General features: G+C 45.3%; 1 protein-coding gene across 2 annotated transcripts in view; it reads right to left on the bottom strand.

The window, feature by feature from the left end:
- Nucleotides 1–17,669, bottom strand: part of SMAD1 (SMAD family member 1) — a 60,818-nt gene that overhangs the window by 22,504 nt on the left and 20,645 nt on the right. For both annotated transcript variants that reach the window (XM_077279278.1, XM_077279279.1), the window contains exon 2: nucleotides 11,765–12,310. In XM_077279278.1, the coding sequence (XP_077135393.1) occupies nucleotides 11,765–12,164 (400 nt within the window). In that variant the 5' untranslated portion in view covers nucleotides 12,165–12,310. The remainder of the gene's footprint in view (nucleotides 1–11,764; nucleotides 12,311–17,669) is intronic.

Here is a 17,669-nt window from a genome sequence, read left to right as displayed (position 1 = left end):
AATGTCCTATAAATGTCTGTTCTGTTCCTGATCTAAGAATCTCGGCTTTTAGATTAGATAAATCTGTGCTGCTCTTTATGCACATGCTCAGTAGTAAGGCAATGCTGTGGGGTCAGAGCCAGGGAAATTGAGGAGTAGGAGTTTTGGCTTGCCGACTCCACAGCCCTGGTGACCACAGTTTTTGCACACCAAGAAGAAAATAAGAATTCGTTAAAAGCAAAACAAAAAGACCCCCTAAAACATTAATTTAAATATCACCAAATGTCACATCAAATGACTGTGTTTAAACATGTACATGGGAAAAAAAATGTTACTGGTGTCATTGTGCCCTTTGCCATCAGTGTTTTTCACAAGTGGATAAAGAAATTACAAAGTTTCTCCTATACTCTGCAATGTTAACTGCGTACAACATACAGATGCCATCCATCTTTCTAAAAGGACCAATAGACTTGTATTGGCCCCTGCCATCTGTGCTGCCAGGAAAAAACGGATGTGTGTGTTTTTTCATGAACTGTGTGTCAATGCAAAACATAGACATGTGAACAGCACCAAAAATAATTGGTGTGTGTTGTATTCTTGGAAATAAATACGGACACAACACAGATGCGTGAATGAGGCAACAGTCAGAGTTATAATCATTTTTCTCTGACACTGCAGGGAGAGATTGTTTTATGTGCAACATTTTCAGGGATACCATTTTTAACCCCTTCATGACCCAGCCTATTTTGGCCTTAATGACCTTGCCGTTTTTTGCAATTCTGACCAGTGTCCCTTTATGAGGTAATAACTCAGGAACGCTTCAACGGATCCTAGCGATTCTGAGACTGTTTTTTCGTGACATATTGGGCTTCATGTTAGTGGTAAATTTAGGTCGATAATTTTTGAGTTTATTTGTGAAAAAAACGGAAATGTGGCAAAAAATTTGAAAATTTCGCAATTTTCACATTTTGAATTTTTATTCTGTTAAACCAGAGAGTTATGTGACACAAAATAGTTAATAAATAACGTTTCCCACATGTCTACTTTACATCAGCACAATTTTGGAAACAATTTTTTTTTTTGCTAGGAAGTTATAAGGGTTAAAATTTGACCAGTGATTTCTCATTTTTACAACAAAATTTACAAAACCATTTTTTTTAGGGACCACCTCACATTTGAAGTCATTTTGAGGGTTCTATATGGCTGAAAATACCCAAAAGTGACACCATTCTAAAAACTGCACCCCTCAAGGTGCTCAAAACCACATTCAAGAAGTTTATTAACCCTTCAGGTGTTTCACAGCAGCAGAAGCAACATGGAAGTAAAAAATGAACATTTAACTTTTTAGTCACAAAAATGATCTTTTAGCAACAATTTTTTTATTTTCCCAAGGGTAAAAGGAGAAACTGGACCAGGGACGTTGTTGTCCAATTTGTCCTGAGTACGCTGATACCTCATATGTGGGGGTAAACCACTGTTTGGGCGCACGGCAGGGCTCGGAAGGGAAGGAGCGCCATTTGACTTTTTTAATGAAAAATTGGCTCCAATCTTTAGCGGACACCATGTCGCGTTTGGAGAGCCCCCGTGTGCCTAAACATTGGAGCTCCCCCACAAGTGACCACATTTTGGAAACTAGACCCCCCAAGGAACTTATCTAGAAGCATAGTGAGCACTTTAAACCCCCAGGTGCTTCACAAATTGATCCGTAAAAATGAAAAAGTACTTTTTTTTCACAAAAAAATTATTTTAGCCTCAATTTTTTCATTTTCACATGGGCAACAGGATAAAATGGATCCTAAATTTTGTTGGGCAATTTCTCCTGAGTACACCAATACCTCACATGTGGGGGTAAACCACTGTTTGGGCACATGGTAAGGCTCGGAAGGGAAGGAGCGCCATTTGACTTTTTGAATGGAAAATTATCTCCATCGTTAGCGGACACCATGTCGCGTTTGGAAAGCTCCTGTGTGCCTAAACATTGGAGCTCCTCCACAAGTGACCCCATTTTGGAAACTAGACCCCCCAAGGAACTCATCCAGAGGCATAGTGAGCACTTTAAACCCCCAGGTGCTTCACAAATTGATCCGCAAAAATGAAAAAGTACTTTTTTTTCACACAAAATTTCTTTTAGCCTCAATTCTTTCATTTTCACATGGGCAACAGGATAAAATGGATCCTAAAATTTGTTGGGCAATTTCTCCTGAGTATGCCGATACCTCATATGTGGGGGTAAACCACTGTTTGGGTGCACGGCAAGGCTCGGAAGGGGAGGCGTGCCATTTGACTTTTTGAATGGAAAATTAGCTCCAATCGTTAGCGGACACCATGTCGCGTTTGGAGAGCCCCTGTGTGCCTAAACATTGGAGCTCCCCTACAAGTGACCCCATTTTGGAAACTAGACCCCCCAAGAAACTTATCTAGATGCATAGTGAGCACTTATAACCCCCAGGTGCTTCACAGAAGTTTATAACGCAGAGCCGTGAAAATAAAAAAATAATTTTTCTTTCCTCAAAAATGATTTTTAGCCCAGAATTTTTTATTTTCCCAAGGGTAATAGGAGAAATTGGACCCCAAATGTTTTTGTCCAGTTTGTTCTGAGTACGATGATACCCCATATGTGGGGGTAAACCACTGTTTGGGCGCACGGCAGGGCTCGGAAGGGAAGGCACGCCATTTGGCTTTTTGAATGGAAAATTAGCTCCAATCATTAGCGGACACCATGTCGCGTTTGGAGAGCCCCTGTGTGCCTAAACATTGGAGCTCCCGCACAAGTGACCCCATTTTGGAAACTAGACCTCCCAAGGAACTAATCTAGATGTGTGGTGAGCACTTTGAACCCCCAAGTGCTTCACAGAAGTTTATAACGCAGAGCCATGAAAATAAAAAATAATTTTTCTTTTCTCAAAAATGATTTTTTAGCCCACAATTTTTTATTTTCCCAAGGGTAACAGGAGAAATTGGACCCCAAAAGTTGTTGTCCAGTTTCTCCTGAGTACGCTGATACCCCATATGTGGGGGTAAACCATTGTTTTGGCACACGTCAGGGTTCGGAAGGGAAGTAGTGACGTTTTGAAATGCAGACTTTGATGGAATGCTCTGCGGGCGTCAGGTTGCGTTTGCAGAGCCCCTGATGTGCCTAAACAGTAGGAACTCCCCACAATTGACTCCATTTTGGAAACTAGACCCCCAAGGGAACTTATCTAGATGTGTAGTGAGCACTTTGAACCCCCAAGTGCTTCACAGAAGTTTATAACGCAGAGCCGTGAAAATAAAAAATGTGTTTCCTTTCCTCAAAAATATTTTTTTAGCCCAGAATTTTTTTATTTTTGCAAGAGTAACAGGAGAAATTGGACCCCAAAAGTTGTTGTCCAGTTTCTCCTGAGTACGCTGATACCCCATATGTGGGGGTAAACCACTGTTTTGGCACACGTCGGGGTTCGGAAGGGAAGTAGTGACGTTTTGAAATGCAGACTTTGATGGAATGCTCTGCGGGCGTCAGGTTGCGTTTGCAGAGCCCCTGATATGCCTAAACAGTAGAAACCCCCCACAAGTGACCCCATTTTGGAAACTAGACCCCCCAAGGAACTTATCTAGATGTGTGGTGAGCACGTTCAACCCCCAAGTGCTTCACAGAAGTTTACAACGCAGAGCCGTGAAAATAAAAAATCATTTTTCTTTCCTCAAAAAAGATGTTTTAGCAAGCAATTTTTTATTTTCACAAGGGTAACAGGAGAATTTGGACCCCAATATTTGTTGCCCAGTTTGTTGTGAGTACGCTGATACCCCATATGTGGGGGTAAACCACTGTTTGGGCACACGTCAGGGCTCGGAAGGGAAGTAGTGACATTTGAAATGCAGACTTTGATGGAATGGTCTGCGGGCGTCACATTGCATTTGCAGAGCCCCTGATGTACCTAAACAGTAGAAACACCCCACAAGTGACCCCATTTTGGAAACTAGACCCCCGAAGGAACTTATCTAGATGTGTGGTGAGCACTTTCAACCCCCAAGTGCTTCACAGAAGTTTATAACGCAGAGCCGTGAAAATAAAAAATAATTGTTCTTTCCTCAAAAATTATGTTTTAGCAAGTAATTTTTTATTTTTGCAAGGGTAACAGGAGAAATTAGACCCCAGCAGTTGTTGCCCAGTTTGTCCTGAGTACGCTGGTACCCCAAATGTGGGGGTAAACCACTGTTTGGGCGCACGTCGGGGCTTGGAAGGGCGGGAGCACCATTTGACTTTTTGAACGCAAGATTGGCTGGAATCAATGGTGGCGCCATGTTGCGTTTTGAGACCCCTGATGTGCCTAAACAGTGGAAACCCCTCAATTCTAACTTCAACACTAACCCCAACACACCCCTAATCCTAATCCCAACTGTAGCCATAACCCTAATCACAACCTTAACCCCAACACACCCCTAACCACAACCCTAACCGCAACACACCCGTAACCCTAATTCCAACCCTAATCCTAACCCTAATCCCAACCGTAACCCTAATCCCAACCCTAACCACAACTGTAACCCCAACACACCCCTAACCCTATCCGTAACCCTAACCACAAGCCTAATCTTAACCCTATTTCAAACCCTAGCCCTAATTCCAACCCTAACTCTAATTCCAACCCTAACCCTAAGGCTATGTGCCCACGTTGCGGATTCGTGTGAGATTTTTCCTCATGATTTTTGAAAAATCTGCAGGTAAAAGGCACTGCGTTTTACCTGCGGATTTACAGCAGATTTCCAGTGTTTTTTTGTGCAGATTTCACCTGCGGATTCCTATTGAGGAACAGGTGTAAAACGCTGCGGAATCCGCACAAAGAATTGACATGCTGCGGAAAATACAACGCAGCGTTTCTGCACGGAATTTTCCGCACCATGGGCACAGCGGATTTGGTTTTCCTTAGGTGTACATGGTACTGTAAACCTGATGGAAAACTGCTTCGAATTCGCAGCGGCCAATCCGCTGCGGATCCGCGGCCAATCCGCTGCGGATCCGCGGCCAATCCGCTGCGGATCCGCTGCGGATCCGCGGCCAATCCGCTGCGGATCCGCTGCGGATCCGCGGCCGATCCGCTGCGGATCCGCTGCGGATCCGCTGCGGATCCGCGGCCGATCCGCTGCGGATCCGCGGCCGATCCGCTGCCGATCCGCTGCGGATCCGCTGCCAATCCGCTGCGGATCCGCTGTCGATCCGCTGCCGATCCGCGGCCGATCCGCTGCGGATCCGCGGCCGATCCGCTCTGTGTGCACATGCCATAACCCTACCCCTAACCCTACCCGTAACCCTAACCCTACCCCTAACCCTACCCCTAGTTCTAACCCTAGTTCTAACCCTAACCCTAGTGGAAAAAGAAAAAAAAATATTTTCTTTATTTTATTATTGTCCCTACCTATGGGGGTGATAAAGGGGGGGGTTTATTTATTATTTTTTTATTTTGATCGCTGTGATAGAACCTACCACAGCGATCAAAATGTACCTCTAATGAATCTGCCGGCCGGCGGGCGCACTGAGCATGCGCCCGCCATTTTGGAAGATGGCGGCGCCCATGATGGAGGCGGACGGGGACCGGGAGCCTCGGTAAGTATAAGGGGGGGGAGATCGGGGCACGGGGGGGGCGTCGGAGCACGGGGGGGTGACATAGGAGCAGGGGGGAGCGGGCAGGAGGACGGGGGAGCGGACAGCAGGACGGGGGAGCCGGCAGGCGGACGGAGGGGACCGGACCCTATAACGGAGCACTGGGGGGGCGATCGGTGGGGTGGGGGGGGTCACATTAGTGTTTCCAGCCATGGCCGATGATATTGCAGCATCGGCCATGGCTGGATTGTAATATTTCACCAGTTTTTTAGGTGAAATATTACAAATCGCTCTGATTGGCAGTTTCACTTTCAACAGCCAATCAGAGCGATCGTAGCCACGGGGGGGGTGAAGCCACCCCCCCTGGGCTGAAGTACCACTCCCCCTCTCCCTGCAGATCGGGTAAAATAGGAGTTAACCCCTTCACCCGATCTGCAGGGACGCGATCATTCCATGACGCCACATAGGCGTCATGGGTCGGATTGGCACGGGTTTTCATGACGCCTATGTGGCGTCATGGGTCGGGAAGGGGTTAAATAACATTTTATTCTACTCTTTGGGTGGAAGACTGATGTAAAAAGAGCAATACATTTTCTCTCTATTGTTCACTGTAAAGAAATGGTATTGTAGTTTTATAGATGAGGTTATTATTCCAAACGTGACGGTTAAGAGAATGGTTTATTTTCACATTCAAATGTGAAAAACATGGCATCCGTGTGCTGTCCAATTTTTTTTTTCCCCACAGACCCATAGACTTTCATTAGAATTCGATCAGACACTTGGATCATTACTGAACAGTTTCATGATTTTGCACGGACCACTCAGTCCACAGGAAATCATGCAACTGTGAAAAGCATGGGCACCCCACAACCGCATTGAGGAGGATGATGGTGTGCTTTTAAGAGGGGGAGCTTCCTCAGCTTGCAGCAGCCCTGGCTGTTACTGCTGGAGCTCAGCCATCAGTTACATCGAGCTCCTGATCAGATTGTGCCAGGCAGTTACTGTGTGTGCAAATTCTCACCTGGATGTACCTATATGAAAGGATCTAGGATGCGGTCAATTTGAGTCGCAGCCATCATACAGACGCTAAATGCACCGGAAATTCCTATGTCTAAATGAGAATGAAGAGTGGCCTTTTCATGCCTCCTAACAGCAAAAAAAAAGCCAAGTAGAACTTCAATTTGGTGTCCTCTGCGATATGGCAGTGACTCAATGGTATGACTGTTCCTCACTACCGCCACACAACTGTAAAGACAAGGGGGATTGCAGTGCAGCTCTTATAATGAAAGAAGACATGCACATGAAAGAAAAAAAAAAAACACACATAAATAGAGCCAAACCAATACACTGCCAAGATCCAGAAAAACACAAAAGCATTACTCGCCATCAGTCATTGAACGCCATTTCTTAGAAGCCTCCAGAGATTTGAGCACCACTGCATTAAGTGAACTGTCTCACAAGCTAGGCCGTCTAAAATAAAACTTCTGTACAACTCCATCTAATAAAGGAGGAGATCGGGCCTGAGATTTCTCAGGAAACATGCTCTGTAGTGGATGCATTCAGTAGGCACGGCAAGCCCTGTCATACACAGCTGCAATGCCGTGCCCTCACACTGGCCTCCCAGCAGCGTTTGGAGACATTTTATTGTGCGGTGCGCTTCCCTGAAATGTTTATATTATGTCTAGATGTGTAAATTGGGGAAAATCCTAGAGTGACCCAACTGCACATGAGCTTCCAAAACTAGTAGGGCTACACCTATACATTGTGTTTGAGGGGAAGATAATATTTATTTTCCTGTCTACATAATGTGGGTGCAGCTAGTAAAAATTACCGAGATAAAACACTCTACTAGGTTTACTGGAGGGAAAAAAATAAATAAAAAAATAAGCGCCGTCTCTGCTGAACACTGGAACATGGGATGACACACAAGGAGAGGACAAGACGACCTGTAATACTGAACAAGCAGCAATGCCCTATCCTGCTCTCGCTACACACAGAAGACTGCCTGCATGGCAATTGGGCAAGAAATGGGCGATACAGCTTTCTGAGAAGTCTGATCAGCACTCAACCCGTCTGTCAGTGTTGTACAAGACCTGTAAAGGGCTGTGAGCTGACGAAGAAAGTTCCTGGTGGCTTCTGTCATTTGTCTTCACGCACACGTCCATCTGAGAGGAACATCTGAAGGCCTAATAAAGGCCACACAAAGCTGTAGCAGCCGACCGGGCAGCGTGTTTATGTCTGCTTCTAGCACAGCACTAATATCTAGGGAGCGGCCGAGCCGAGCAGCTGGGAGGATGCACAGTTGGTAAGCTCATATCATGGACAGGAGACAATGAAGCAGGAAGGAAAAGCAAGGGAGGCGGCTCAACACCAAAGGAATACAACAAACTACAACAGCATGGAAAAAGGTGGCAACGCGTGCACAGTTATTACAACTGGGGTTAGCTAAAGTTGACTGTTTGCACACAGCATAAAGCGCTATACTATATAATTGCCTTATTATAGCTTGTTATGCTTTAATTATAGAGGTGTGTGGACCTCAGCAGCCAGCACCTCTATAAAATCTCTAGGCATGGTGCAGTATCTAGGGGTGCTTTCACATTGCAATTTATTCCACTTTTGTCCTGTTAGGCTAGGGTCACATTGCGTTAGGGCAGTCCGTTTAGCGCATAGCGCTACGGACTGCGCTAACGCAATGTCCCAAAAGGGATCGCGTTAGCCGATCCCGCTAGCGCAGATCCCCGATCTGCGCTAGCGAGGAATGGACCGCGAGCGCTGCAAGCAGCGTTCGCGGTCCGTCACTCAAATGACGGCACATCGCTAGCGCACACCCAATGTGGGCGGGCGCTAGCGATGCGTTCGCCATTACAGGCAATGGCGGCGTTAACGGACTACGTTACACAGCGTTATGCCGCGGTGTAACGTAGTCCGTTAAATGCGGTCACAGAACGCAATGTGACCCTAGCCTTAGGGCTTCCATCCAGATCACTTCACAAAATGGGATTCAGGCGTATGCGCCACTGGGGCCATTGACAAATGGAGCCGACAAAGCAAACGTGTGCTCTGCGGTGCCTCATTTTTGGGCGTGAACACCTACTGGAAACAGACACCAAGAAGAAGTATACTACGTCTGAGTGTACACCTCCAGTAGGCATATACTCTCCAAAGTGATGCACAACAGAGCACACATTCACTCTGCCAGCACCATTACATTCTAAGGCCTGGTCAGCGCATACATCTTGACCCCTTTTTTCTGGGGGTGGGGGTTTTCGGACAGAAGCCCGACGGGACCAAACATATTAAAAAGCGTAATGTAAATGCACCCTGATGGCTCTATTCACATCCACGTTGCCCATCACATTTTGCCAAATATACTGGACAAATGAAGATCTGATTATAGTCAATGAAATCCTTCGGGAATTTATGGCTTCAGTCATGTGATGGATCTGCTGCAGCCATTAATTTTGCTCTGTCCTTTTCTCTGCTTCAGAACTTAAAAAAAAGATTCTCCATTCAGTCAAGAGAATTCTATCTAATTTCTTGAATGGATTTTTTTTAAAGTCAGAAACAGATTTATATACCGAATATAAGCTGAGAGAAATTAACTGGAGTCAACTTTGTATGCATGCAAAATAGGGGCATGTTCACACTGGCCAAAAAAACAGGCAAAAACCAGGACAAACAAAATAAATGCCCTGCTGCAAGTAAAAGCAATAGTGCATATACATAGCATTCTCTTAACACAGACACAAAGAAAAATGTTGAAACCACCAGAACAAAGTCAATATATTGCTACTTTACAGATGGGGCCTAAGAAGGGGGATTTGAAGAGAATCTGTCAGTAACATCAACCCTTTTAAGCCTTCTATATGGACATGTGGGTCAAAAGAAGCTGAATAAAGACCTACATGTGAATCTGCCTCCAGAGCTCATTTTCCATGAAAGGGGTTTGCTCCCAGTGTGAGACATGTAATAACTGACACTTCGCTTTGATCTCACTGGAGAGCTGTGCAATTATAAGCGCTATCACCATACAGCAGAGCAGACCCGTGTCTCATTACAAACATACGGTAAGTAGCACACTTGCATTTGTCTTTTCAGTGTGGCCAGCCCTGCTTGCTGTCTTGCCCATCCACCACACCGACTGTCTGAGATGGAAGCTGAAGTACTATGAAAGGAACGCAGCAGCAAATGTTTTTGTAATTAGCAAGTTCACCTCTGCTGTACTGTTAGCTCTAATTTCACTGCAGAGCTGTGTGCAATTATGATCAGACTGTCTGTCATTACATGTCTCACACTGGTAATGACCACTTTGTCAGAGTCACACTACCGTACAACACGGCACTCGGACCAATGTTATACTATGGAGCAGCTCAGATCTGCAATCATTTTCTCATGCCAATTCGGCATGAGGGGACAGTCGCAGCATGCTGCGATTGGTAGCGAGACTCTGCTCACTCGCATCCATACAAGTCTATGGGTGAGGGAAACATCACAATACACTCGGGTGCTGTGATCTTCTCACCGACGCCAGCAGCAGAGATGGAGAAATTACTTTCTCAGTCTCCTCTGTAGCCGTGCTCCAGTCCCACCATAAGAGAGGATCGGAGCACAGTAGCAGCAGGAGACGAGGATCATTAGCATATCACATCCGATACCATACACTAGTGTAACTTTAAAGGCCCCGTCTCACATAGCGAGATCGCTAGCGAGATCGCTGCTGAGTCACAAGTTTTGTGACGCAACAGCGACCTCCATAGCGATCTCGCTATGTGTGACACGTACCAGCGATCAGGCCCCTGCTGCGAGATCGCTGGTCGTGTCGGAATGGCCTGGACCTTTTTTTGGTCGTTGAGGCCCCGCTGACATCGCTGAATCGGTGTGTGTGACACCGATCCAGCGATGTCTTCACTGGTAACCAGGGTAAACATCGGGTTACTAAGCGCAGGGCCGCGCTTAGTAACCCGATGTTTACCCTGGTTACCAAAAAAAAACAAACAGTACATACTCGCCTTTCGGTGTCCAGGTCCCTTGCCGTCTGCTTCCTGCTCTGACTGCCGGCCGTACACTGAGAGCACAGCGGTGACGTCACCGCTGCGCTCTGCTCTCACTGTACGGCGGCTCAGTCAGAGCAGGAAGCAGACGGCAAGGGACCTGGACACCGAAAGGCGAGTATGTACTGTTTGTTTTTTTTTGTAACCAGGGTAAACATCGGGTTACTAAGCGCGGCCCTGCGCTTAGTAACCCGATGTTTACCCTGGTTACCCGGGTGCTGCAGGGGGACTTCGGCATCGTTGAAGACAGTTTCAACGATGCCGAAGTCGTTCCCCTGATCGTTGGTCGCTGGAGAGAGCGGTCTGTGTGACAGCTCCCCAGCGACCACACAGCGACTTACCAACGATCACGGCCAGGTCGTATCGCTGGTCGTGATCGTTGGTAAATCGCTTAGTGAGACGGGGCCTTTAGTTATAAGCAGCTCTGGAGGCAGATTCTCATGCAAATCAGTGTCGGCCCATAGATCTTAACAGATCATTTACATATAAGAAAAACATGGATTGCTTTGGAATAACACATCAGATCGAAGAAAACAAGGTATAATTTTTTCCAGCTTCCTATGACCTACATATCCATATAGACGGCTTAGGAGGGTTGTTCCTACTGACAGATTCCCTTTAACTAACGTGACGATTATTTATTTAATTATTTTTAAAACGTTTATTTTGTGGTCACCTACTTTATGTTTGCGATTGTGGGCAGAGTTTACAGTTTTCAGATATTTTTTTCCAACTGATCTATCATTTATGACTTTAGAAAACGTGTGTAAAAATCACTTCAGAGGGAAATAATGTACATTTGGGGACAAATTTTGCAATTTTTTGAAAAGACAGAAGGAAAAAAAAAGTAAAGACATATGTTAAGCAATTTTTGGCTATGCAAAGTTCATAAACCGTGTGCATTATTATGAGTGAGCACATTCAGAGTGACCCAACATCCAAGCCACTAAAATGACGTGGCCAATGCGTACAATCACGTGCCATGAAGCAATAGAATTTCTACTCTAAACCATTTCAAACAATAATCACTTACCATTAGAGTTTGTAAAATGCCAATCTCTTATGAGACAAACAAGTTTTAAAGTTCCAATAATGCCATTAACCTGCAAGGTCATAGTGTTTTGAAAGTGCTCGGCTAAATGTAGATACATACCCGGACTTTCCACCCTTTTGTAGTGGTAAGGGTTTATGCAGACTTCCTTCTGCTTGGAGCCGAATGGATACTCGCAGCACTCCAGAGGTTTCAGTTCATGATGGCTCTGCAGATCAGGCCAGCGCCATACTCGGCAGTAAATGACATGGGGGAGCCCCTTCCGGTGAGATACTTGTAGTCTTCCATCCAGTGAGCGGGGAATGGTGACACAGTTACTTGGCTGTCCAGGACAACTCAGGGCCTTCTCCAACTCTTCCATGGCGCCTTTCTTTTTCTTCAGTTTTTTAACCAATGCATCTACTGCTTTTTCTGCCCATTTTTCTTCCTCATCTCCTTGTTTCCAGCCAAGCAGCCTCTTCACTGCTGGGCTAGTAAAGGAGAAAAGGCTGGTCACATTCATTGTGACAAGCAGAGCAGGTCTCCGATGTATAAGAGCACTTACTGGTCCAACTTTCTAAAAATAAGAACTTCCTCTTTGCTTCTCAACAAGAAAACCGTTTCCAGAGCAAGAGTGGGAGCCTGTGATTCCCAGGAGACAAGCAGCATCTAGAGAAAATTAAGAGAAAAAAAATGTATTAGCTAGGAGCGGGTGGAAAGCCAGATGTGAGATTTCATCATCTGGCGGCATTCAAGAGCATATTGGCTGCTACACGGCATACATTTACAGTGAGCACACAACCCCCTGAGAATGTGGTGACCTGCATTCGGAGAAGGTCAGCTTATTCCCCTCCATCGGTGCTATTCTTAGTTTCACTGACCTCATCATATCAATAGCCAACATACAATTTCAGATGCACAATGACATTCTAAGAATCACTCATGATTCTGCACATACAGCAAGTTTCCGAGGCAATAATGTAATAGCAAACCCAAAATATCCAGAATCAATGGCAAATGCCATTACTGAGAATAGGACAACACTTGACCAGCCAGTAAGAACCAGTAAGGGTGTGCTTGGATGGCCCAGCTATAAGATGCAACGGGACTGATTACTAAATAGGGGTTACATTTCATAAATCTTTGGCATTGCCTAGTTGCAGTCAGGGCGGTGGAGTCGGTAAACCAAACCTCCGACTCAAGACTCCTCAATTTCCATGTCATCGACTCAGACTCCACAGCCCTGGTTGCAGTGAAAAAGGCTCCTATAGATATTAGCTGAAAAAAATGGCAAACACGTAATATGTATGAGGGCCTCCCAACTCTCTGGGAAGCTAAGGAGGGAAGAATGGGGTTCTTTGGAGTTTCCACAGTGGATCCTCTTGTTTTAGGGAAATAAGCCAATAAGCCATTGACAGGTGTCTAGCAGTGACTTTTCTGTCCCTGTGGACACGCAAGAACAATCGGCAAAGCACTTTTGTGCAGTTGGAAGGGGTGGGGGCGGAGGCGATATATGTAAGATGATATGGGAGATATAGCTGTTGGTTGAAAGTTTGGCAGCCAGCTATGGTGTATGACCAGCTAAAGTGTACATCATGTATTAATTGGCTCAGTTTCAGCACACCCCAGAGTATACTCCTGCTAGACCAAACCATTTTGTCGAACCTGCTATGGTGTAAACAATGCAGAAGAGTTTCCTGGCGCAAATAAGGTTTTTTTTTGTTTTTTAGTATTATTTCCAAGCCCCCTAGAATTTTCACTGCAGTGATCAGGAAGTCTCAGCACCCATCTAACAGATCAGATATTTCATTTATTTTTTAAAATAATGGAACAGTTTTAGAAAGGCGGTGACCGGGCACTTCCACCATGTGGGAATTAAGCTGTATAAAACATTCCCTTGCAGTGTGCTGTGATTTTGCTTTGGACTTTGTATGTCATGCTATCACTGAGTTGAGACGAGACTAAAGCAAGAATGATTCATACAAACACAAAGGAACAGACAGAGTACATGTAGTGTACATGTGAAAGTATGGCAGGAGGGAAGGGGTAAAAATCAACTGGCCTCTGTCTGACTCAAGTCCATCCCTGACACCCAGCCTAAATAATGGAGGAAGTTCTTGTTTAAAAGAGACAAAAGAGCAAAATTCCTCATTCTTCCCAGTGGAGGGCTTCAACAATTAGGCGTGTGGTGTGGGACCGTGTGTTGCTCTGCAAAAGGATACAGCTTGGAAAGATGTTTCCTTTGATGCCCGAGAGCAGTATGGATGCCTTTCCGGTGCAGAAAGGCCTGATTAAATTATGCAATTAGAGCTGAGTAGACAGTTCTATATATAGCGGCCATCCTGCTTTTGTGCTCTCCACTTACACACCCACACAGATGTGCAGTTCTTCTTACACAACACCTGTTTTCCAAAGACAGTTCAAGAAGTCAGGTAGGGAGGAGGCAAAAACTGTACACTGGCAGTAGGAAAATAAGGGTGGGAGCTCTGGAAATACTGCAGGAGCCCCCAGATTAAGTGCAGTTTAACCCCTTCGCTGAGAATGTTTTCACCTTCCTGACAAAGCCAAATTTTACAATTCTGACCAGTGTCACTTTATGAGGCAATAACTCTGGAACGCTTCAACAGATCAGTGTTTCAGACTTTTTTTTTTTTATTACACATTTTACTTTATGGTACTGATAAATTTAGGTCAACATTTTCACAAATAAATGCAAAAAAAGTATCAGAATTTGGGTGAAATTCTAGCAGCTTACAAATGTGCCATCTTTATTATTTTAACTTTTGCTCTTTGACAATCTACCATCTGATTTCCACCTCATCACTCGACAGACAGCCCTGACCAAAATTACTAACAACCTACTTACAGCCAAAGCTAACCTCCTAGACCTCTACTTTCGACCCAGTTGACCCACTGCCTCCTACTACAGATCCTCTCCTCCTTTGGCATCAGAGGCCTCGCCCTATCCTGGATCTCCTCATACCTTTCCAACTGCACATTCAGATTCTCCCACACTACCTCTTCATCCCACCCTCTCTCTGTTGGAGTCCCCCAAGGCTCTGTTCTAGGACCCTTAGGCCTCTTTCACACTTCAGTCTTCTGGTGTCAATCAAAATCCGTCGTCGGGACGGATCCGTCAAAAATAGTGAAAGACTGAAACAACTGATCCGGTTTTTCGATAGATCCATATAGCGGATCCATAGAAAAACCGGATCCGTTTTTTCAGATCTCCAAATGGGAGGCTCCCAAACGTGATTGGCTACTGGAAAATAATGGAAACCTATATGTTGAGTGTTTTAACACTGCATTTTTGAGAGGTTGTAGAGCAAGTGGCAGAAATGGAAGGCGTTCTAGCAAATATTGTGACCACCTATGCATCTATTCATCAGGCAGGTTGCTGGCAGGCTTCTTGCTTGTATGCTTCTTGCTGGCACATTGAGGAATGAAGCCACAAGGCAGGTTTATATAGATTTGGGGCTGTCTGGCCAAATGGCTACTAAATACAGATTTGGAGCATGATCAGTGTAAAAAAACGGAATTCGTCGCTGGATTTAGTCATTTGACGAACAACGGATCCTGCGCCCATAGGCTTCCATTCTAGCCAACGACGGACACCGCTGGATCCGTCGCTGTCCGACTTTTCGACGCAGACAAAAAAAACTTTACTTTGTCTGTCCTCTGCAGACGACGGATAAACAAATTCCGACGGATACAGCGCACGACAGACGAAACATGAGGCCATCCGTCGCTAATACAAGTCTATGAGAAAAAGACGGATCCAGCGGGCAAATTCGCTGGATATTTTTTTTTTTTTTGCACAAAACGACGGATTTTGACCGAAACCAAAAGCCTGAAGTGTGAAAGCGGCCTTACTCTTCTCAAAGTCCCATGGATTACAGTACCACCTGTATGCTGATGACACTCAGATCTACCTCTCTGGTTCAGACATCACTTCTCTGCTGTCCAGAATCCTAGAGTGTCTATCAGCCATATCCTCATCCTCCTCTCGCTTCCTCAAACTCAATGTGGACAAATCGGAACTCATCATCTTTCCTCCATCTCATAGATTTTCCTTACCTGACCTATCGCTATTAACGACATCACGCTTTCCAAGTCTGCTGCCTCGGAGTAATCTTTGACCTGGCCCTGTCCTTCAAACCGTACATCCAAGCTCTTTCCACCTCCTGTCGCCTCCAGCTCAAAAATATCTCCAGAATCTGTCCTTTTCTTAACCGTCAATCTACTAAAATGCTTGTGCATGCCCTCATCTCCCGCCTCGATTACTGCAACATCATTTTCTGTGGCCTTCCTGCTAACGCCCTTGCACCTCTCCAGTCCATCCTTAATTCTGCTGCCCGACTAATTAATCTCTCTCCTCGCTACTCCTCCGCTTCCCCCCTCTGCAAATCTCTTCACTGGCTCCCATTCCCTCAGCGTATCCAGTTCAAATTACTAATACTGACCTACAAAGCCATCCATAACCTGTGTCCTCCATATATCTCAGAACTAATCTCCATATATCTTCCCTCACGTAATCTCCGGTTCTCCCAAGACCTACTTCTCTCCTCCACACTTATTCGCTCCTCACCCAACTGCCTCTAAGACTTCTCTCGAATATCCCCCAGCCTCTGGAATTCTTTGCCCCAACACGTCCGACTATCAACCACATTCGGATCCTTCAGACGGAACCTGAAAACCCACCTCTTCAAGAAAGCTTACAGCCTGCACTGAATCCGCTGCCTCCTCACCACTACCGGAGCTACCGCCTCACCAACACCGGAGCTCCTGCAACCCTCAACCTACTGTCTCCTCCCCCACCATCCTGTAAAATGTGAGCCCGCAAGGGCAGGGTCCTCGCCCCTCTGTAACAGTCTGTAATTGTTAGTTTGCTTACTGTAAGTGATATCTGTAATTTGTATGCAACCCCGTCTCATGTACAGCACCATGGAATTAATGGTGCTATATACATAAATAATAACAATAATAACCCCTTAACGCCCACCAATACGCATTAAAATGCCAGCCGCTAAGTGGCCTTATTCCCTCATTACAGTTTGAAATTAAGGGTATAGCGCCCCCAGAGTAAACAAAAAATCTCCTGAATCTCTGGTAATGGGGGTAGGGTCACCAAAATTTGCTGACTGTAATTATCCAATATGTGAATGTACAGTACAGCTTAGCCATACAGAGTGACTCGGGAGGGAAGGAGAGCCATTAGCATCCTGGAGCACAGATTTTCCTAGAATATTTTGCGGACACCATATAGAGAACCCCCAAGTCCTAGAAAAGCAAAATCCCTCCATAAGTGACCCAATATGGAAATTATACATCCTTGTAAGTTTATCTACAGGTGTAGTGATAATTTTATTGCATGGGTGTTGCAGAGTGAAAATGGCAAATCTGCCCGTATAGTGTAGTGCCCAGTAAGTTGTACTGCCCCACACATGTTTCTAGAGCTACGCACCCATGAATTAAGCGGGCTGTCATCGCTACAGAAATACCAAACATGTTGATGTTATATGTGGTTAAGGCACACTGGGGCTCAAAAGGGAGTGAGTGTGTGTGTGGGGGGGAATTGTGTATTTCGAAGAGAGCACAGAAGAAGTTGCTGAATTTCTTCTGGGGGAGCCATTTCACAGATAACGGGCATGAGTGGAGACGAGACTTTTTTGTGGACCGGAGTTGAAGCTATTAATAATAACATTCTACATAACATTTTGGATCAATTTATCCAGAGCTCTACATTGAGCACTTATATGGAAAACCCAATGTATGACAAGATTTACCTGAAACCCCTGACAGATTCAATCACTATAATGAGACAGAAGAGTTACTCTGGACTCAGTCTGGCCTCTTTTCAGCCGTTTCCTTTAAGATGTACACAAACCTGCTGTTTCATGCACACTTAAAGATGGACACTGCCAGATCACAGGCCAGACTGCATCCAGTGGCTCCATCTGCCTCATTATAGGGAACCTTCCACCGGGGTTGCGTCTGAATCACATATTTCATAGATTTACATGGAAAG

The sequence above is a fragment of the Ranitomeya variabilis genome, chromosome 1 (genome assembly GCF_051348905.1).
Source record: "Ranitomeya variabilis isolate aRanVar5 chromosome 1, aRanVar5.hap1, whole genome shotgun sequence".
Classification (NCBI taxonomy): Eukaryota; Metazoa; Chordata; class Amphibia; order Anura; family Dendrobatidae; genus Ranitomeya; species Ranitomeya variabilis.
The sequence above is the reverse complement of the archived record's forward strand: the minus strand, read 5'-3'. Positions and strand labels throughout refer to the sequence as shown.